The sequence below is a fragment of the Hemitrygon akajei genome, chromosome 11 (assembly GCF_048418815.1).
Source record: "Hemitrygon akajei chromosome 11, sHemAka1.3, whole genome shotgun sequence".
Lineage (NCBI taxonomy): Eukaryota > Metazoa > Chordata > Chondrichthyes > Myliobatiformes > Dasyatidae > Hemitrygon > Hemitrygon akajei.
This window is the reverse complement of record NC_133134.1, coordinates 55,721,501-55,744,934: the sequence shown is the minus strand read 5'-3', so window position 1 is coordinate 55,744,934 and position 23,434 is coordinate 55,721,501. Positions and strand designations below refer to the sequence as shown.

Here is a 23,434-nt window from a genome sequence, read left to right as displayed (position 1 = left end):
AACTGCTATTTAGAAAGCAAGCTTAGCAAACATGAGATACAAGCAAGTATCTATCACATAAGTATCTATACCAGCTATTTCCAGGCACCTGCCACTCTGTGTAAAATAAAAATTCCCTTGCATGATTCCCTTCAGCTTTATCTTTATCACCTTAAAGCTACCTCTGGTATTTGTCATTTTTATCCTGTAAATGAGACTGTATATACCTTATCTATGCTTCTCATAGTTTTATAAACTACTAAGGTCTCCTCTCAGCCTCTTGCGAGCCAGAGAAAATGAGTCAAGCCTATCAGATCTTATTGCTAATACACTGTAATCTGAGCAGCATCCTGTTGAACCTTCTTTGTACTTTCTCCAAATCTGATACATCCTTCCTGTAATGGGGTAACGAGAACTGGACACAATACTCCAACGACAGCCTGACCAGAATTTTATACAGCTGCAACATGATTTCCTAGATGCCCATCAGTGCCCTGACTGGTGAAAGCAAATATGCTATTTGCCTTTTTTAGTTTCACCATTATTGATATTACCTTGTCTTTCAGATTTTTTTTCAATTAATTGAATTAAACTTGCCTGGTTGCTGTGGTAGACTTTAACTTTTACCGCTGGATCATTATTGGTTATAGATTTCAATAATCCCACAGCTTTTGCAAAGTAATAGGGGTGGGAAATGAGAAAGTAAAGGTTAAATCAGTTTAATGGGATACTTTGTAGGCTGAGATTAGCTCACTTGGCTAGCTGGATGCTGTGCTACTTTTTTCTGGACAGCATTGAATCTACATCTGGGTGTAGTCTCCAGTCATTCAGCTGTTGCCTAACACCTGAATGAATAACTCTTATTTTCTGCCTGTATGAATTGTCTTTCCTGCCTGTGCTCCTTTCTCATTTGTGCACACTTTAAGAGTAACTGATCAGTGCCTCTGCTATCTTCTATGTAGCCTATTGCAAGAACTCTGTGGATGGACTTTGGTACTGCTTCGATGACAGCGATGTTCAGCAGCTCTTGGATGAAGATGTCTGCAAGCAGACTGCATATATCCTATTCTACCAGCGGCGAAGCACCATCCCTTCCTGGTCAGCAAACAGCTCGTTAGCAGGTAATGTTTTAAATATTTCCATGGTCCCATCAGGTGGAATGTTGCGAGCCCTTCAGTGAGGTTCCAACTGCTGATTGTTATTTTGGTCATTGTGCTGTGAGTACATGCTGGGCACAAGATCAGATTGGCTGTAAGGTGTTGTAATTAAAATGTTTACATTCTTGGATAACAGTAATTTTAAAAAAACAGAACTTTAGGTTTGACGGGACTCTCCGCGGCATGAATTATCACAAGTACATATATTTGCAACTTGGCTGCAAGTTTTATAAAGGCCTCTGTGTTATATGATGCCTTGGCTGTGAAACAAATGTCAATTTAAAATGTGACTGTAAATCTTGCAAACAGTTTTGGAATTTTTAAATGTTTTGTCATCACACCTGGAAGCATATCCACTGTTCTCCATATTGTTATTTAACAAAAATCTATTCATCTCAGATTTAAAATTAACAACTGAACCAGCAGCCCATTGGCTTTTGTGGAAACTTATCTCTTTGCATGCAGTGTTTGCTAACTTAACTCCTGAAAGGTCTATCTCTAAATACTGAACCAGATTTTCTTCTCCATTGAACATAAGCTGGTAAGGAAGGCGGGCTCTGTCGTGGGCAAAGTACTGGAGAGTTTAACATCGGTAGCTGAGCGAAGGGCGCTGAGTAGGCTACGGTCAATTATGGAAAACCCTGAACATCCTCTACATAGCACCATCCAGAGACAGAGAAGCAGTTTCAGTGACAGGTTACTGTCGATGCAATGCTCCTCAGACAGGATGAAGAGGTCAATACTCCCCAATGCCATTAGGCTTTACAATTCAACTGCCAGGACTTAAGAACTTTTTTTAAAGCTATTATTAATGCTTTTTGAGTTAGTGATTTAGATGCATATCATATTATTACTGAGTTAAGTATTGTATATAATGAGTTTTTGCTACAACAAGTGTATGGGACATTGGAAAAAAATGTTGAATTTCCCCATGGGGATGAATAAAGTATCTATCTATCTATCTATCTATCTATCTATCTATCTATCTATCTATCTATCTATCTATCTATCTATCTATCTATCTATCTATCTATCTATCTATCTATCTATCTATCTATCTATCTATCTATCTATCTATCTATCTATCTATCTATCTATCTATCTATCTATCTAGTGGAGGTATCAGTAGTGATCTCTCAAGATTTACTAGATTCTGAATTAGCTCTGGAGGACTAGAAAATTGCAAATGCCACTATATTCTTCAAGAAGGGAGAGGCAGAAGAAAGGAAATTATAGGCCAGTTAGTCTGGCTTCACTGGTTGGGAGGATGTTGGAGTCCATTATTAAGGATGAGGTTTCGGGGTACTTGGAGGTGCATAATAAAGTAGGCTAAAGTTAGCATGGTTTCCTGCAGGGGAAATCTTGCCTGACAAATCTGTTGGAATTCTTTGAGGAAATAGCAAGCAGGATAGACAAGAGGGTCAGTTGTTTACTTGGATTTTCAGAAGGCCTTTGACAAGGTGCCTCATGTGTTGCTAAATGAGATAAGAGCCCATGGGATTATAGGAAAGATACTAACATGGATAGAAAGATAGCTGACTGGCAGGTGGCAAAGAGTGGGAATAAAGGGAGCCTTTTCTAGCTGGCTGCCGGTGACTAGTGGTGGCCACAGGGCTTGATATTAGGACTGCTTTTCATGTTATATATTAGTGATTTGGATGATGGAATAGATGGTTTTATCGCTAAGTTTTCAAACGATATCAAGGTAGGTGGAGGGGCAGGTGGTGTTGAGAATGCAGTGTGTCTGCAGAAGGACTTGGACAGATTGGGCAAAGAAGTGGCAGATGGAATATAGTGTTGAGAAGTGCATAATCATGCACTTTGGGAGAAGGAATAAAGACGTGGACTGTTTTCTAAATGGAGGAAAAAATTCAAAAATCAGAGGTGCAAAGAGATTTGAGGTGTTCATGCAGGATCCTCTAAAGGTGAATTTGCAGGTCGAGTCGGTGGTAAGGAAGGCAAATGTAATGTTGGGTTTCATTGGAGAGGACTAGAATACAAAAGCAAAGATGTAATACTAAGGCTTTATAAGGCATTGTTCAGACTGCATTTGCAATATTATGAGCAGTTTAGGGCTTCTTATCTAAGAAAAGATGAGCTGCATTGGAGAGCATCCAGAAAATATTCATGAGAATGATTCCAGGAATGAAAGGGTTACATGAGGAGTGTTTGATGGCACTGGAACTGTACATGCTGAAGTTTAGAAGAAAAAGGGGGGAAATTTAATTGAAGCCTATTGAATATTGAAAAGGCTTGGATAGAGTGGATGTGCAGAGAATGTTTCCTATAGTGGGGGAGTCTGGGACCAGAAGGGGCAGCCTCAGAATGGAGGGGCATCCATTTAGAACAAAGATGAGGAAACATTTCTTTAGGCAGAGGGTGGTGAATCTGTGGAATTCATTGCCATAGACAGTTGTGCAGGCCAAGTCATTGAGTATATTTAAGCTGGAGATTGATAGGTTCTTGATTGGTAAGGGCATCAGAGATTACAGGGAAAAGGTAGGAGAGTAGGGCTGAGAGGGATAATAAATCAGCCACGATGTAATAGTGGAGTAGATTCTGAGCGGGATGGCCTAATTCTGCTTCTGTGTTTTATAGTCCAACATTTGGCAACTAAAGGGATCTCGTGATTACTTGTCTCATCAACTTCTTTGTTGTTTTTTAAAAAAAATTGGCATTCAGCCTCCTAAATTCCAGGGAGTCTTATCTTAATTTTGGTAATGAAATGGAACTGGTTGTTTAAACAGATTTCTGGTTAATCTGTGTAGTCTTTCCTTTCTACTCCTCTCCTCTCCCCCCCCCCCCCACCACCAGACTTTTGGTTCAAATCTATTCATACAACACTTAAGATATGATCTAATCAGGGCTTAGTATAGAAGCCATATTACTGCTACCTCCTTGTACTCGGGTCCTCTAGATATTTGGATGTTGATGTTTCTCTGTATCAAGTCCACACCAGTTTCATGATTTATTGACATGAAACCCACCAGTTTTCTCAGCAAAATTTTTCCACTGCATCTATTTTCTCAGCATTTTAAGTCAGGGATTATTTAACAATTTCCTGTACAAAAGTGCAAGGAGAATGCAATAATTGTTACTCCGGATATGATGCAGCACAAAAAAAAGATAAAGAGCACAATAATAATAAAAACAATAAATATAAATACTTAAGATTGCTCATATACATTGATTGCACATCCATAGAGTGACACTAGGGTGTACATAAAGATGGCTGACAGGAAATAATAAAGTCATAGTGGAGTAAGTGGGTGGAGGTATTGATCAGACTTGCTGCTTGGGGGAAGTAACTGTTTTTGAAACTGGTGGCCCTGCCATGGATACTACATAACCTCCTCTCTAGGACTGAGAGAACAGTTCATGAGCAGGGTGGGTGGGATCCTTCATGATGTTACTAGCTCTTTTCTGGCACCTTCCTGTATATATGTCCTTGATGGCAGATGTGCTGGTGATGCGTAAGGAAGTTTTGACTACCCATTATAGAGCCTTCCTGTTCGCCACAGCGCAGTTTCTGTACCAAGCAGTGATGCAGCTTATCAGGATGCTCTCTGATAGATAGATAGATACTTTATTCATCCCCATGGGGAAATTCAACATTTTTTTCCAATGTCCCATACACTTATTGTAGCAAAACTAATTACATACAATACTTAACTCAGTAAAAATATGATATGCATCTAAAATCACCCTCTCAAAAAGCATTAATAATAGCTTTTAAAAAGTTCTTAAGTAGTATACTTAAATACATTGAGTCCTAACCCCGGCACTTTAACATATCTTACTCCTGGCGGTTGAATTGTAAAGCCGAATGGCATTGGGGAGTATTGATCTCTTCATCCTGTCTGAGGAGCATTGCATCGATAGCAACCTGTCGCTGAAACTGCTTCTCTGTCTCTGGATGGTGCTATGTAGAGGATGTTCAGGGTTTTCCATAATTGACCGTAGCCTACTCAGCGCCCTTTGCTCTGCTACCGATGTTATACTCTCCAGTACTTTGCCCACGACAGAGCCCGCCTTCCTTACCAGCTTATTAAGACGTGAGGCGTCCCTCTTCTTAATGCTGCCTCCCCAACACGCCACCACAAAGAAGAGGGCGCTCTCCACAACTGACCTATAGAACATCTTCAGCATCTCACTACAAACTTTGAATGACGCCAACCTTCTTAGGAAGTACAGTCGACTCTGTGCCTTCCTGCACAAGGCATCTGTGTTGGCAGTCCAGTCTAGCTTCTTGTCTAACTGTACTCCCAGATACTTGTAGGTCTTAACCTGCTCCACACATTCTCCATTAATGATCACTGGCTCCATATGAGGCCTAGATCTCCTAAAGTCCACCACCATCTCCTTGGTCTTGGTGATATTGAGACGCAGGTAGTTTGAGTTGCACCATATCACAAAGTCCTGTATCAGTTTCCTATACTCCTCCTCCTGTCCATTCCTGACACACCCCACTATGGCAGTGTCATCAGCGAACTTCTGCACATGGCAGGACTCCGAGTTATATTGGAAGTCTGATGTGTACAGGGTGAACAGGACCGGAGAGAGCACGGTCCCCTGCGGCGCTCCTGTACTGCTGACCACCGTGTCAGACCTACAGTCTCCCAACCGCACATACTGAGGTCTATCTGTCAAGTAGTCCACTATCCAATCCACCATGTGAGAGTCTACTCCCATCTCCGTTAGTTTGTGCCTTAAGATCTTGGGCTGGATGGTGTTAAAGGCACTAGAGAAGTCCAGGAATGTAATCCTCACAGCACCACTGACCCCAATCCAGGTGAGAGAGGGATTTGTGCAGCAAATATAGAATGATGTTAGTATGGATGTGCAAAGTTTGGCTCTCTTCAGCCTCTTCAGTGGAGGCATGCTTTCTTGACTGTGTGGGATGAGTTCTGGTACTATTAATATTTATGTTAAAACTGTGCAACTGTTTTACATATTGCAAACTTTATTTGGAACTTTGTGCTTGCACTCAGTGCTTACAATGCCACCAGTTTTTGTGTCATCAGTAAGCTAGGGTTTGTGCCCTTTTGTTCCATTATTTGGGTTGAATGGAAGCAGAGCACCAATTGACATTCCTGTAAGAAAGAATGATTTCCATTTTCATTCTATGAGTTCTGAGGTGGCTACTGATATTGGATTAAGGAACACTTCCAGGTGTTCTACATGTGTGTGAAGAACAAGAGGATGACTATAGTGAGGGTAGAACTGCTCAGGGATACCACTTGCCTGTGGTAGGGGAGGTCCTTAGTGAATACTTTGCTTCAGTGTTCACCAGTGAGAGGGACCTTGATGAATGTGAGTTCAGCTAGAACAGATTAGACTGCTAAAGCATGTTGAGGTTAAGCAAGAGGCTGTGTTTGAAGAAAATGATAAATCGCTGGAGCCAGATGGGATGTACCCCAGGTTTCTATGAGAAGTGAGGGAAGAAATTGCTCATCACAGGAGTATAGCAGGAGTACCAGAGATTTGGAGATGGCATATGTTCCTTTGTTCAAAAATCATAATGGGGGTTATCCTAGGAATTATAGACCAGTGGATCTTGCATCATTGGAGTGTATTCTGCCTGGAGGTTAGTGACCAGTAATGCTCTGCTTGGATCTATTCTGGGACTCCTAATCTTTGTTATTTTTATAAATAACTTGGCTGAGGAAGCAGAAGGGAGAATTAGTAAGTAAGGTGGTGTTGTGGAAAGTATAGATTGATAGGATACAGAACTGGGATTGGAAGTGGCAGATGGAGTTCAATTGAGAGAAGTGTGAGGTGATGCACTGTGGAAGGTTGAACTTGAAGGCAGAGTAGATGGTTAATGCCAGAGTCCTGAGGAGTGTGGAGGTTCAGAAGGATCTTGTGGTCTAAATCCTTAGATAATTCAAAGTTGTCACACAGGTTTGATAGGGTGGTCAAGCAGGCACATGGTGTGTTGGCACTCATTAGTGTGACAATTGATTCGCATGTTGCAACTCTAAAACTCTGGCTGGATCACACTTGCAACAGTGCTCATAGAACATGGAGATCTACAGCACATTACAGGCTCTTTGGCCCACAATGTTGTGCCAACCATGTAACCTACTTTAAAAGCTGCCTAGAATTTCTCTACCACACAGCCCTCTATTTTCCTATGTGTCTTCATGTACCTACATATACCTATCTAAGATAAAATAGGGTCTTTTAAGAAACTCTGTCTATACACTGTCACTGGCAGTGCACTTCACACACCCATACTCTTCGTGTGGAAAAACTTATTCCTGACGTTCTCTCCCCCCCGTACCTACTTCTAAGCACCTTAAAACTATGCCCCATCAAGTTGGCCATTTCAGCCCTGGGAAAAAGCCTCTGGCTATGCACACGATCAATGCCTCTCATCATCCTATACACCCCTATCAGGTCACCTTTCATCCTTCTTCGCTGTAAGGAGAAAAGGCCGAGTTCACTCAACCTATTCTCACAAGGCATGTCTCCAATCCAGGCAACATCCTTGTAAATCTCCTGCTCAGTTATGATTCCCTTATAGGAATGATGTAAAGGAGTCAGAGAGGGTGTACAATCTTCTGAGGGAAGGTTGTGTGAACTAAAGCTTTTTTTTGGAGTGAAGGAGAATGAGGGGCAACTTGATAGATGTGTGTAGGATTATAAGAAGCATTGAGTAGACACCCAGCTCCTTTTTCACAGGGTGACAATGACTAATACCTGAGGATGTATTTTTAAGGTGAGTGAAGGAAAGTTTAGGGAAGGTGTCAGACGTATATGTTATTTCCATAGTGGTAAGTGCCTGGGGTGCACCATTGGGGGTGGTAGTAGAAACTGGTGCATCAGGGATGTTTAAGGGACTCTTGGATGGGCACATAGGTTATAGAAAGATGGAGTGTTACGTGTTGTGTAGGAGGGAAGGGTTGGATTGGTTTATGAAAAGGACAGCACCTTGTTATGGCCTGAAGGGCCCATACTATGCTGTACTTAGATTTTAATATGGGAATTGTAGACTCTTATACGGATAGAGCAGGTTGTAGCCAATCAAGTGGATTTTATGAGTATTTATGAAGTGGTCTGTTCCATCACTGATTACACAGACCTCTGTGCTCTTGATTAATAACCTTGAAGTTCACGATACTGCACTTGAATGTTTTTTTCATTTTCTGTGGATGGACTAGAGATTCTCGCGTCACTGCGATTGTTAAATTCCTTCAAGGAGACTTTAAGAACAGCCTTGAATCTTTTTCTCTGCCTACTTGGTAATTTATTCCTGTGACAAAGCTCAGTGTTTGAGTTGTAGCACTGTTGAAAACCTGCTTATTTAAGTATCTGCCTACTAAATTTACACCCCTACTAAGCTGGCTTCTTAACTAGGTCAATAAATTGTTTTCAGCTGCATTAGTTTAACTTTGGTTCTTATGTTGTCTTTTATGAAGGATTATATCTTCTGAAAGGGAATTAAAATCTACAGCATAGTTGTTCTCAGTTTTGAAAATTCCATTCAAGTTTGTCAGACATGACCTGCTATTTCTAATACTGAGCTGGCTCTACTTGCCTGACAATTTTTAACATTTTTAGCCACTGCATTCTTAGTTTCTGACTTTGGTAATTTTCTGATAATTGATGCTAGACTAGGAAGATTATAGTTAAGGTAATTTTGAATGTTTCCCTTAAATTTGGAATTGGAACAATTTGGTTCTGGTGAACTTCTCACTCTGTATTAGAAATACATTTTCTTGCTTTTTTGGCATGAGCCAGCCTGGTTATTCCCATTTCTGTGAAAGTAAAGATACCCTTCAAAAGCATCTCGTCATTGCAAGATAATTGCCTATTCTTGCCATGCTAACATACTGCCACCACATAGCTACTGCTGAAGTATCAGTGCACAACTTGCACAAATCTTCTATTTCTTCTTGACATAGTCTCCAGTGTTCTCTTATTATTAATTTCATCTTTAATCACAATGGCTGTTTCTTTCTTTATCCCTCAACACAGACAATCATTTGGCACCTGAATTTTTGCCTACAAATTACTTTTTTAATTAAAATCTACATTTTTATGATAAATGCTTAATTGAGCTACAGAACTTAACTAGACCTGCTATAATATTTTACTTTCAATTTCTTTCCTGATTTATTAATTGAATCATTTGCTTTTTCTTTTCACCTGTAGGATGTAGTGTCTGAAGCACAATAGTTAATTACTGTTCATATCTCTTCACTTTTTGTATCAGAATTAATCTGAGACCTTTTATCCATGCCTTTATTTGCTCTTGTGGCCCCTTTATTTTTCTTAACAGTTGCTACATGACTTGGCAGCTAAGGGTTAATCATCCTGATTGGCTTTTTTCCTGCATTGATTTCTGCATTGCTGTACAACTCCAGAAATTTCAATGGCATTTAGCATCAACCCATTGGGCTTGAAGGTACAGTTGCCTGCCCTGATGACTATCTTTCCCTTTGGGCTCATGAATAACAATGTAGTGTTCTTGATCAGAAGTTTGTTTCTTCTTGTCCTTGAGTTCCTGTTGCTCCATATGCCATCATAACTCTTTATTCTGGTCCAGTATATGTATATCAAAGATGCTGAGGTCTTTTCAAGTTGTTGAGATATTCTTCAAATTAAACAGCTTTCCATTTAACTACACCCTTTTTCCAAATCCAAGTTGTAGTTGGAACTCAGATCCAGGAGACTTGGGAAGATAGGTGGAACAGTCTTTTGATTCAGTTCTACTTGCTAATATTATCAGTCATTGATGGCTGTTTTGGTGCTAGATTCGTATCTTATTCAGAATTTAAGTTATAATACCTCTTGCTGATACATAGATACACTTCTACATTGTCTATCTCTTATTCTTTCCTTCCTTTGTCAACCACTGTGTCTCAGGATAGGTTAGTGTCCAATTTTCATTACAAACTCACATACATGCAGGGCTATCTTGATCATACCTGCCTTCATTCTGCTTCCTCTAAGAACTGTATTTCATTCTTCTAGTTTTTCCAATTAGCTGTGACCTGATGATAACTTCCAACCTGTACCTCTAAGACATTTCGCTCTTCCTTGGCTACGCTTACCTTCCACCACAGTTGACAGGGTTTTCAACTATGTTTGTTCCATTTCTCATATTTCTGATCCCTTCTCCACTCCTTCACTTGTCTAGACCACCTTTCCTCACCTTTTACCTTACTAGCCTCCACATTCAATGGTTGTCCTTTATTACTTCTGCCACCAGCAGACACATCTTATTCTCAGCATTCAAAGGGACAATTGCTTTCATCTCAACCATACCTTCTACCCTCCTTGTGACACCCTCTGCAACTGTAGAAATGCAGCCCTTGCCATTTATCTCCTACTTCCTAACTATTTAGAAGCTCCAATACTCCTACTAAGTGAAGCACAATTTACTTGTACTGCTTCAGTATGCTGTTTGGGATTTGGTGATCACCATACTGTTGGTTATGCATTGCTTAAAGCAAATACAATTTGGGTGACTACGCTGTGGACTGAATGGAGGTATTCTCCAATGATGACCCACAGCTTTCACTTAATTCTTCATCTCATTGTCTGGTCATCCATCATAAAGATTAGCACTGTTAGCACAGCTGCTATTTAATTTATCAAGAAGACCCACTGTTTTCAGTTCCTTCAGATGTTGAACATCTGCACCTTTTTGCTTTTTGATTTAATCCAACACCTAGAGAGGAAAAATCTTTCAGTTTTTTTATAAGACCCGATCCTTTCTGATGAAAGTTAATTCATTCCAAGCATTCCATACACTAATCATTTGCTGCATTTCAAAAAAAGACCTTGTATTCTTTCTGTTCTTTTATCAACTACCTTCATTCTGTGTTCCCTATTATTGACCACTCCATGAATGTGGAAGTTTTCCCCTTCTGCCACTATTCTTCATGATTTTAAGTATAAGATCTCTTTGCAACTATTTGACTTCTAATGAGACAATTGAAAATTGTCCTGTATATACTTGGAAATATTTTGGGAACTTACTTTTACAGCCTGTCAAGCCTTCATGTCTTTCCTGATGAATTCCAACCAGAATAGGGCATAACTTTCCAGCTGTGGACAATTTATTGCTTTATAAAGGCTCATCGTGATTTCTTTCTCCTTGTACTCTGGATCTATGGCTTTACAAGTAAAAGCACAATATTCACTGTTACTTTCAACAATCTATTTGCATATTCTCCCTGGATCTTATTGCTATCCAGTTGATAGTATGAAGATAACACTTCATGTTTCTCAACATTGAACTTCCCCTGCCATCTTCCTAACCCTTTGCACCAGTCTTCTATACCTCCTTGAAAGCCATTACTCATGGTAATCCAGGCCATTAAATTATAAGGCTAACTTTTTGGTTTTTTTCTTCAACGAGTATTACCTAATCTGCTGAATATTTCCTGTGTTCTGTTTTCTTGTATCTGCGGTAGCTTTATTTCATAGTTGCAGCATTGTTTTTTCCCTCCCGCTGTTCAGTTTACATTGTCAGATGGAACAGATGCAATCAACAAGCTATCACCACCTCCTCTACAGCTATCACCACCAACATCACTTGTCGTTTGTCTACCTCTGTCTTTATCCTGTTACAGATATTTCCATTGTACCACCCACCCCACCCGCTTCTCTGCAATTTAAAACACAATTTCTAAGTTTTGTTTTGTTTTGACACAGACAATTTCTATCATTTTCTATTTACGGATATTCCGATACATGGTTTCACTACTATTTCCCCCACTCCAATGTTGCCAATTTGCACTGCAGTTCACTGACAGTCAAAAATGTGAAGCAGTAACATCAAATGCAGACTCCTTTGCATATTCTAGTGCTTCACATGACCTGTGCAAAGGTGCTATTCTATTATTTTAATTTTTAGATACGGTCAATTTCTGTCAATTAACTTGCACCATATCTAGTCCTGATGAAGGGTCTTGGCCTGAAACATCAACTATTTATTTCCCTCCTTAGATGCTGCCCTGACTTGTTGAGTTCCTCCAGCATTTTGTGTGTTGTTCCTAACATTAACGTTTTACATTTTGAGTCCTTGAATTAAAATGATATTTGATGTAAAATGGCGAACATCTCCTCATTATGCAGCAAGTCTCTTCTGTTTTTTGATGTATTTCATTTATGCCAATGTCACACAACAGCTCGGTGCAAAGGTAGCAATTTTTGTTGCAGAGCCTGACGCTATTATGCTTAAGATAAGGCAAATTCTTAAGATGAGCAAAGTGCTAATACTGGGCAACAAAAAATGAAAAGGTGATAAATAGTATGTAATTACTATATCGCTTTTCTGCCAATAGGTGGTGACAAACACCACATTGTGAAAAATACAAGTTTGTTAAAATACAAACTGTATGTTATTTTAAAAACTACACTTTCAATCTTGCATACCCTTATTAAAAGCATAGAAAACAACCAATTCCAACAATAGTTAAGTGTCATTGTCAGTTTTTTATGGATGTCACCTGTGGTTCATTTCATTTTTGCTTCTTTGAGTGATCCTACATTCAGGTTTCAATACAGAGACTAGAGTGCTCAAAGCTCAGTTGACTCTCCAGCAGTGCTCTTGCACATGTGGCATTACTTAATGTCTCATCCACGAGGCAACACTGCTGGAGAGGCCATATATGTCCTACATATTAAAGCAAGCATGATGATATTTTGATGAGCAGGACATTTTGGTGTCCTGACCAATGATAATCACTCAGTCATCATACCAATGCTGTTTAATTATCTGATCATTGTAGTATTATTATTTATATACATTAACTGTGCCAAAGTTGCTCTAATCTTTCCTGAACTTCAAAAGTACTTCATTGCTGTAAAAATACTTCAAGGGAAAGCAAACATTGTAAAGATTCCTCTCCAGATATTAGTTTTTAGTGGAGTCACTTACTGATGGTTTATGACACTCTGAATAACACGTGAAGCATAGAATAAGCCTTTGGAAATTTGGAAATTATCAGCCATTTGGACCAGTGATGATGACAATCTTTATTTAATCTCTGCATGAGAAAATTGTTGGAATATTATTCCAGTTTAAAAGCAATCTACTGTTGCTGGCATGCATGTTCTCTGTTAATACCTTCTGATTATTTACTACATTACCAGATTCTGCTTCAGCTGCAGATTTTTAAAAATTATCCCGTGTACTTACCTGGGAGTGTTACTGTACTACTTTCCAATCTAAAGTCTTTACCTCATTTGTTTGTTACAGTTGTGCTGCTGCATCCCATGAGCTTTAAGTTTCCTAACAAGTTTATTACACGGTACTTTGTCAAATCTCTTTTGAACATCCACATGCATGTTGTCAGTCACAGAGCTCATCATATCTGTTACTTCATCAGACATCCAGTCAGGTTAATTGAAGTTTATTTGCATTTGATTAGATTCATTTGTTAGGTCATGTGCTTCTAAATGTTGACTAACTTTGTCCCCAGTTATTGTCTGTAATAATTTTCTCCACTGCCTGTGGTTGCTGCGATGAACAAGTATAATATTGGTTACCCTACAGGCACCTGGTGATATTTCTCCTGGTGTCATCTGGTGAGATGACTTTGCATCCAACAGGACATGAGAACATGTAAAATACTTGCTTGGTATCTCCATGAAATCAGCTGAAAGTTTGTGATCTTTGATTTTTATGATTAGAAATTCTGTGATAATCTTTATGGAATATATTTTACCTCAAATCAGAGACTTGATTTTGTTTTAATTTCTATTTAGGTTCTACCAGTTCATCTCTTTGTGAGCACTGGATAAATCGCCTCACAGGCAGCAAGCAACCAAGTGTCACATCTACTGCATCCTCTCGCCGAACTTCTCTCATCTCACTCTCTGAATCTGTAGAATTTACTCAGGATCGTAGTGATCAGGATGACGGTATGTTTTGCTCAAAATGCTCTTTCCTCTCCTCCCACTTCTCTGCACTCCATTTGCATAATATTTAATATCTCTGGCAATTGGAGTAGAAAGGATGGATGGCAAGAAAGTAGTTTTGATTTTCCTGAAACAAAACCAGTTAGAAAATAACCTCTGTGCTTGACCTCTTCTCTATCACCTTGGCCAGTTCTGAACCGTCCCCCACCTGCCTCAAAGGAATAACTATTTAACAATTCTGATTATGAATCCTGTGACATAAGTAAATTTAAATGGTTTGCATTAAATTTTGCTTCCTGACACTTGGGACCACTGTAAACTCTCAGACTACCAGATGTCGCAGAATGACCTTTTTTAAAAAAAAGAGATTGATTATCAAGTGTAATTCATTAGCTTGTGAGCATGAATGACGCGTAGCTACTCTATACATCTGTATTTGTATAACCAAAGGGTAATTTCTCAAATAAAAAAACAAATTCTGTCTTCAGCAGACCAGTAGAAATGCACTGTGAGGTGATCTTGTGCAAGTGTTTGTGTGTGCCAACATCTCCACGTCTCCTTCCATCTATGAGATGCAGAAGGGTGTTACAGGCACCTGATTGAAATAAAAAAGAATAATTTGTATTTAAGCAGTGCATTTTTATATCAATTTGCAATGCATTCCCTGAAAGCACATTTAACAGTAACCTCTAAAGATCTGAATAAATAATTGAAAGGGGACCATTTGTAGGAAAATTGGGGAAAGCCTGAGGGGATGAGTCTTATTTGGTTACCTCTTTCAAAGTTGAGCAGAGTAACTTGCTTGGATTATTTTGTGATTCTTGATTATAATTTAACCTCGGGATGTCCCAAGGCACCTCACAGCAACTAACTTTTCCTTTTGAAGTACAGTTACTGCTGGAGGGAATATGTTATTTAAATTGGGTAGGAATTGATCTCAGAAACCAATGAGGTAATGGACCACAAATTTGTTTTTGATGTTGATGGAGGAATAATCATTGGCCGGGAAACTGGAGAGAGCAACCTAAATTTAATATAATGCTATGAAGTCTCGTGCATCATCAGAAAGCAGATAAGGCTCTTCTACTGAAACAGTACAGTGCACTATTGCTTTGGAGTATCAGTTTAGATTTTAACCATCTGTATGTAGATGGAACCAAATTTCTCAATCGTCAGACTCTGGGATGCAAGTACTGCCAGATTGAATTAGAACCTGTATCTGGAAGTATAGTTGATTGCCAGAGTTTATATTTCTGGGTGAAGAAGGTATTAACTCTATTTTATAATGCCTGTACTATCAGTGTAGTTAATGTGACATCATAAAGAGATTTAACTCTGGCTTATAGCATGATTATGACTCATAATTTTTAATCAGTTTGACTTATATTAATTATTCTTTTTGTGTAGGTGGGTTTTCTACTCGGCCTTTTGTGAGGAGTGTCCAACGCCAGAGTCTGTCATCCAGATCTTCATTTGCTAGCCCCTTGGTGCTCAATGAGAACGGAGTTAAATCTCAGAGGACATTATCTAGCAAGTTGCACATGCGATCCAACTCTCCATCACCATTCTCCTTCGAGTCTCCCACTCATAGCCCCTCTCCAGTTCCAGACATACTGGGCTGCAAGAGCCCTAACATGGGCACTCCTCCACTTCAAGGTCAGGGGGCAATCTCTGCTGGACTCCCCGGAAGGGCACCCCTTGCTGTCATGGAGGGTGTGGTCAGAGAGGATGAGATGAGAGTTTCAGGGAAAGCAGCTGGACAGAGACCTCTTCTAGCTCTCAATAAAATGCTTGACCAGTGTGGAAATGACACAGGAAGCTTGGACAAGCTGACTAATTTGGTTGATGCTGTGGATAAGAAAAGCTCTAGCCTGGGTAACCCCCAGTCCACAAATACCAACACTGCATCTTTGGTTGAAGAGCAAAAGCAAAGGCCAAGCTATGTGACGGGAGCAGTAAGTGCAGAGAGTCCACAAAAGAAGTCTGGTTCTAGAGTGCCTTCTGAACAGGCTAAAGGCTCTTTAACCAAAGCTCAGTCAACCCTGTCATCTTCTCTGAAGAACCCCCAGAAAGCTGCTATCACACATGAAAAGATTGAAACGAGAGCTGCAACCCGGCGGTCTACATCAAGCTCGGTTCCTCGAAAGGAGGTGGATAAAAATCAGCAGCAGACCAGTTCATCTCCAGCTCAGCAGAAGCTGAAGATGTCCCTGGCTTCTCCTCGGTCATCCTCCCCAGCATCGAAAAAAGTACCAGGGAGATCCAAAACTGCTGAGAGCCACTCCAAACGCAGTCCCTCTCCTGAAAAGCGCAGGCTGGCATCTTCCAAAGCTAGCAGCACGAGCAGGTTGTCACATGCTAGGTCGGGGAATCGACCGGAGAGCAGGAGACTGAGAAATTCGAGCAGCAGTTCATCCGTGACAGAAGCCAAGTCCTCAGACACCAGCTCAAGAACTGATTTGAGAAGAGACAGCAGCAAGTCGGATGATAAAGGCCTGTCATTCTTTCGAGCAGCATTGAGGCAGAAAGAAAGTCGGAGATCAGCTGATTTGGGGAAGAGCAACATTCTTGCCAAGAAGTCAGCAGATGGACCTTCCAAGGTGGCAAGCAAAAAAATCCCAAGTGAAGGCCCAAGCAAGGAGGGCAGACGATCGGTGAGTGAACAGCTATCCTCTGCATCGTCCTCTGCATCGGCTTCTGCTCTGACGCTGTCCAGCAAAGTAACATCACGAGGGAAATCATCAAGCAAGGATGCAGCTCCCTCCAACTGTCCATTACTTCCTGCTACAAAATCCAAATCATCCTTGGCAGACACGGGGTCTCAATCTCCATCAAACAAAAAGAAACCTGCAGAAAAGACATACAAATCCAGAAAGATTGTTACTAGCAGCATGCAATCATCTGCCCGCCATAACAAAAAGTAATGTGAAAAATCAAAAAAAACACTCCATTAAAATGCTATTCTGGCATTGTTTTTGCAACACTTTTTTTCTCTTCCCTCCCTCTTGCCTTTACTCCTTTTCCTCCATTTTAAAATGAGCTTTTTATTGGAGGAAGTTTTTGTTTGCAATTAATTCATGTGCCTACATTGGTGACAAAAGCTATTGATTTAAGTGCTTTTTGTTGTGCCATCAAACCAGATGATTACCACGTGATGCTGGTATGTGATATGCAGATCCTGGAGCTAGTTCGTCATTGCCATCCTTCTCCCCACAAACCCTGGAGGTTGTCCTTCTTTGATGGGTTTTTAATGCAGCACTTTGTATCAACCTTCAGAACTTGCTTTTGTTGCAGAATAACACTGTGTACTGTTCAATGAATGATTTGATTTTTAAATTTTTTATAAATGTTCTTTTTAAAAACTAATAACTACACGCTCTGAAGAAGCCATTGAGTTAAATAATCAATTTAATTTTCCCCTAAAAGCTTTTGTTTGGTTGATGCAATGTTAACACCCTGCTGTCCAATCACAGTATTGTATAACAGCAAGTCTCAGGTTAACGTACAAGGGAATAAATGGGAGCAATGACCATTTCAATTGAAATGTACCCACTTTCTGAAATGGTCACTGCCCCCATGTGGTAGCAGTTCTTCTTCTGCAGAAGGAAGAGTAAGAGATGGAATGTAATGGTATGCAATGCTTCTGTCATAGATTGTTTTTGTTATTTGCTTCAGTCCCTGATGTGATCTATTGGTTGTCGCAGCTTGAACGACGTTATATGAATAGGTTGAAAGATTTGAACAGCGCTTGTGGCTTCAGTTACTGTGGGATGAACTTGTAGATGTATGGCATCACTGAAGGGTACTTAGCATAGATCCTTCAGTCTTGGTTCAAGTGTTTCATCTAAACTAAGGCTGGTCTCCCAAATTGCCACCATTTTGCAGCCTGAACTGATATGTTGACACCTGGTTGCCGAGTTCTGACCCAGAGACAACGATTCAGTAACATCCAGCTGAAATGCTGTTTGGTTAGAAATAAATGAATGCTAGCCCATACATTCAGATCTGTGGGAAGATATTTGTGGAAGCTCCACATTATGGATCGATATCATAAAGCATGGTCAACACCTGCACACTAAAAGGAAATTGTTTATATTTGCTAACCAGCAAATATAATGAGATGTTCCCATATGTTTACTAATCCAATGATGCCCCAGCTCAGCTGCCCTAAGTTAATAATCAATGATGTTCATACAGTTTTTATTTTTTAATAAGTTCTTGTTTATATTGTGAAATGATGTGCATGTGCATATTTTCAGTTTCTAAATTCATAGAATTGTTTGCACTGTGGCCATTTGGCTAATTGTGCCTATGCCTGCTCTTTGAAAGAACTATCCAGTTAATTGCACTGTCCGATTCTTTCCTCATTGCCCTGCAGGCTTGCCTTTTATAAGCATTTTTCCAGTTCTTTCAAAAGTTCCGTTTGAATATGCATTCCAGAATCTTTTGCTTCATGTGACATCTAGTTTTCCAATGTAATAAATGCAAACCCATGAGATGCATTCTGCCTATGAGCAGTCCTGATTATAGTGTTTCCCGATTATATGGTGTAATTTATCATGGACCACCCACCTAGTGAAATTCTCCCACTCCCCAAGGACAGTCTCTGGCCATGTATTATATGTCTTGGACAAATTTGGAAATTAATCTTCTGTGATTCAGTCCCTGAATTGATCCATCAACTCTTACTAATCAATCCCTGCTCAGTCTCTTGGTATGTTATTACAAGAAACACAAGTTTCTTGATTATAGTTCTAACTATTTGGGCATAAGTTTATTTTCCTCACTTAGTGCTCCTGACTCTTTTGGTCTGTGCTCATTTATTCTGTTCCTCAGGTTTGTGGGGAACAAGATCTACCTGTACACAATAATTCTCCATACTTTACAAGTTCCCAAAAGGTGAAAAGACATTTTTGTTTCACCATGTTGCTCAGCTGCAGACATTCTGGTGTTCCAAAGAAGCAGCAATAAAGTCTTTGTAGCTTTTTAGAACCTACCTGTTTTATATACCTGTTGTGCTATCCCAGTGGAAATTGCATCATCTGGTGTACATCTGAGCCAAGGAGCATATGAAGTTCCCACTCTCCACACCCAAAATGTTTGAGTCACCTGGCCCCAGCTGGCACAATGGAAAAGGTGCGCCACTTGGCATTACTTTGTGAGGAGGGAAAGGGTGAGTAAGAGCAGAGGGAACCAGTATCTAATAGGAACAGCGAGTTGGTGAAAGGAGAGCTGTTGACTGCTGGGACCTGTGGAGGGATGGGTTTATGGGTATAACAACAGTGCAGGTGTTGACACCTTATTGAATTGCAAGCTTCCAGTTGCACCTTAGTGTAAGTGGGACTTCCCTGTAATGCACAAAAAAAATTGTTCTTCCCCCTTGTTCATCTGCATGCACTTAAGGCAATGTATTACTATGCAAATGCTAGAATCTTTGTTGCACTGAGGTTCTTTGTAGTAGTTAGTTTGGGTTATTCATTTTAATGTTACGTTCAATAAGAGTTCTGCAGTCCCGTATTGGAGAATGGTGGCCTGGCTGATCTATTGCTTTGTTTGCACAACTTGATTCACATTTTCAGACTGATCTGTGTGAGATCAGTATGAGTGATTGTGAAATTTACAATGAGCAGAATCCTCTAACTGGAAGCTGTAGACAAGTAGATTTAAACTTGACATTCACTACTTTGTTAATACTGGCTGTAACAGAAAGTGCAATTTGATAAGTTCAAATTGGTCTGTGCTGACATTTTTTTTTGCTGAGTACTATATTGTAAAGATTTTTTCCTTTCCTTAGCATTTTCCCCATGATCTTAGAAGTAATGTTTGCTTTTAAAGAGGTCATTTTCACCATTTCTGATAAGGTTTATAAAGATATGAAAGGCGATAATTTAATCACTTGCATATATATATATATATATCTATATATATATATCTAAGGAAAAGCCTGGTCCAAGCTCCCCAAGGAGCCTATCCAGCTTCAGAGGAGTATGGCATCGCACTCCCAACCTTTGCAGCCCTGCTGAGGCCTGTCAGTAGATTTTCAATATAAACTGCAGTTGCTTGCATAGAAGATACTTTGCAGGGATACAAGTAGTTGTCAGGCCACCTAAGTTCATTGCAATTGACCTTATCGGAGCATTGCATAGAGGTGCAATATGCTAACACTAGTATTCACTTTGAGTTGTTTGCTGGTTTGGGTGGCACTGATGCCCTGCTTTGTAGCAATGGGATTTACACAGATGGTGGAATTACTCTAAATTCTTTATAATAATACCCTGCTGGTTCAGTGTTTTAAAATTACATTTCGCGGGGTGGAGCTATTAAATCATGTTTCTGAGTTATAAAGTGATGAAGATTAACCTTGCATAAGGTTAATAACCTTTGAAATGAGATAAAACCATCCTGAGCATACACCATTTCTTGTTGAAAAATCCCGTTTTCTGGGGATAATTGCCTACAGAGCCATGTGAAATGAAGTTTTTGAACTTGGTGGCTCTTAATTTCACCACTACACTTGTACGTAATTCTACTAAAAAAAAAAGTAACACCGTCTCCTTGCTGCTTGGTTTGTAGCTCCCAGACTTTGAAGTGAATGTACTTTGAACAAAGTTTTTAAATCTTTAACCAGGGGCTGACCTGCAGATCTTCATGTTTTGCAGACTGAAACTTGTTTTTCCTTTTTTTTTGGGTTTATCTGGTGTTTGGCCCACTTAATATTGTCATTTTCTTTCACTGTACACTGGAATAAAGAACTAAGAGGGACCACATAGTCCATTTCACCAGATAGCACACCAAGTCCTAGAGATCTGAAATGGAGTTAGGAAGCTAATTGGCATTAGAACCAAATAGAGACTGGGTTCTCTTATCGACGGTTGATACTTTGTGAATGGGTAGTTTGTACCTGAAACATGAATAGCTTTATTCTCCTCACTGGCACTCTGGCCTGTTGAGCCTCTGCTATATTCTCTTTCACTCTTCCCAATAAGGTATTGGAGTAAGGCACATATCTGATGGTGCCCTGCTAGGGAAGGTAACGAGCTGTCTCCTTCTGGCTGATGGTTAGACTGCCTTTGCTGAGGAGAAGTTTGGGCCACATCTTTGTTGATTACCCTGTGACACTACATACATCACAACTTCAAAACAAAATAGATGTGAACAATATGGGCCGGTCCCTGACCCCTGTATAGTGTGACTTTCTCCTTGTAAATTAGGCCATCGACTTGGTGTTGCTGAAACCTTTTTAAGTTATTTTGGGCAGGTGCATGAGAATGTGTTGCTGCCTTTCAATAATTTATTTGTATGTTTTATTAACAGGAGGTGTATGCACTTTTTTAATATGCAGAATCTGCATTGTTTTCTATGTTTTAAGAATGTTTCTTTGAGAACAGTTTGTACAAAGTCCATGTTCGTCAGAACAACTGTACATGAGGAGCAAGATTACAAAAAATAAAAAGTCCAATTCAAACAGCCTGATAGTGTGACTTCATTTCTTGTTCTCCTCTCCTTACCTGAGGAAGATGACAATTCTTAGAGGTTCATAGTTGGTCTCAAGATAAGGGATCAGCTATTTGGGGGTCCAAATGAAGGGTAACAGCCTGACAGATTGACAGTTTATTTCCCTCTACAGATGTTGCCTGATTGTGTTCTTCCAGCAGTCTGTTGCTCAAGATTTCCAGCGTCTGCAGAATATGTGTCCCATAAGGATGAGATTGCATAATTATTGAGGGTAGTTGAAGCTGAGGTCAGTACATTTTTTAAATGGAAGAAGAGAAGGAATTGGTCAGGGAAAGCAGCCAAGATGGAGGCGATGCAAGAGACTGCAGACTCTGGAATCTGGAATCGGGACAATAGTCTGCTGTTGAAGTCAGGGTGAATGCTGCTTGACCCACTATGTTCCTCCAGCGGATTGTTGCTAAGTTGGAGGATCAGCCCTGATCTTATCAAATGGATGTACAGCTTAAAACCTATTCAACCTATTTCAGTTATTACTACTTAAATTATTTTACCATCTTAATGTGAGTGGATATACTAACTGGGAGATGAGAACTTTGTTCTTGTGCAACAAGATGCTCCTGGCTAAATGCTTATGCTGGGTGACAAAAGCAAACTCAGTAGCAACTTTTGACAGGGAATTGGGAAAAATTTAGAAATTATTTTAGAGTTTGGGCTGGAGGGTGAGCAGGAATGCAGTACAATGAAGTGAAAATTCCTTCAAAGCTAGCACAGCAATATGCTGTAGTTGCTATTCCTAGCTAGTGACAGCAGAGGGTGCTGTGGCACTGTGTACAGTAGAATTTTATTTAACCGAGTTGTGTCAGACACGTGTGATGTGAAAATAAACAAAACTACATGTATCAACTGGTAATCATTCAGATCAAGACCATCACTACTGATGCAACTAGTCAGCTACAAATGCATGGGATTTTAGGTGAGTTTAAGACCAAAGGTTTGAAGTGCTGTTACTGCCGGCTGCCTTGAGCTGCAAGATTCCAATTGGAAGTTTTAAAAAACTATAGAATGTGGATGCTATTCACAAGAACCGCACTTAATCCTCCAACTGCTTCTGAGATGCTTCATATGCCTGCTGTAGTCTGTGATCAGGGTAAATCCCAGCACCACTACGCAGGAATTCCCGTATTTAAACTTCTTGCCACTTAAACTTGTAGTATATCCATTTCCGAATCTTTTCCTTGTGTCTCTTGCCCAGTCGCAGTTTTGGGATGTGCTATCAAAGAAGTTTTGACAAGTGGCTACTGGTCATTTTGTAACTGGTTTATACTATAACCATAGTACACAGTTAGTGGAGGGAGTGAGTAAGAAAAATTGGATGCTAATCGAGAGTTAACTTTAGATGTTGAGGGTAGTCTCATCCTGATATCTATCACAATCTTGTTTTGTGATGGCGAAAAGGTATTAGAAGTTAAGATGTGGGTTACTTTACACTAGAATCCAAAGTTCCAAGTACAGTAAACTTTTTATCAAAGTGTGTGTGTGTGTGTGTGTGTGTGTGTATATATATCTCTCACTATATACTAGCCTGAGATATCTTTATTCTACTGCAACAAAATTCATTAGAATAAATGAAAAACTAAACAGAGAGTTTAACATCGGTAGCTGAGCGAAGGGCGCTGAGTAGGCTACGGTCAATTATGGATAACTCTGAACATCCTCTACATAGCACCATCCAGAGACAGAGAAGCAGTTTCAGCGACAGGTTACTATCGATGCAATGCTCCTCAGACAGGATGAAGAGGTCAATACTCCCCAATGCCATTAGGCTTTACAATTCTACCGCCAGGACTTAAGAACTTTTTAAAAGCTATTATTAATGCTTTTTGAGATAGTGATTTAGATGCATATCATATTTTTTACTGAGTTAAGTATTGTATGTAATTAGTTTTGCTACAACAAGTGTA

The 23,434-nt window shown here is 39.8% G+C and overlaps 1 protein-coding gene across 1 annotated transcript in view; it reads left to right on the top strand.

Annotated features, from left to right (window-relative positions):
- The window catches only part of usp31 (ubiquitin specific peptidase 31), a 135,377-nt gene extending 113,891 nt beyond the window's left edge, over window positions 1-21,486 (top strand). The window contains exons 15-17 of the mRNA XM_073060894.1: window positions 942-1,100; window positions 13,866-14,021; window positions 15,426-21,486. Of these exons, the coding sequence (XP_072916995.1) occupies window positions 942-1,100; window positions 13,866-14,021; window positions 15,426-16,942 (1,832 nt within the window). The 3' untranslated portion in view covers window positions 16,943-21,486. The remainder of the gene's footprint in view (window positions 1-941; window positions 1,101-13,865; window positions 14,022-15,425) is intronic.
- The last annotated feature ends 1,948 nt before the right edge of the window (window positions 21,487-23,434 follow it).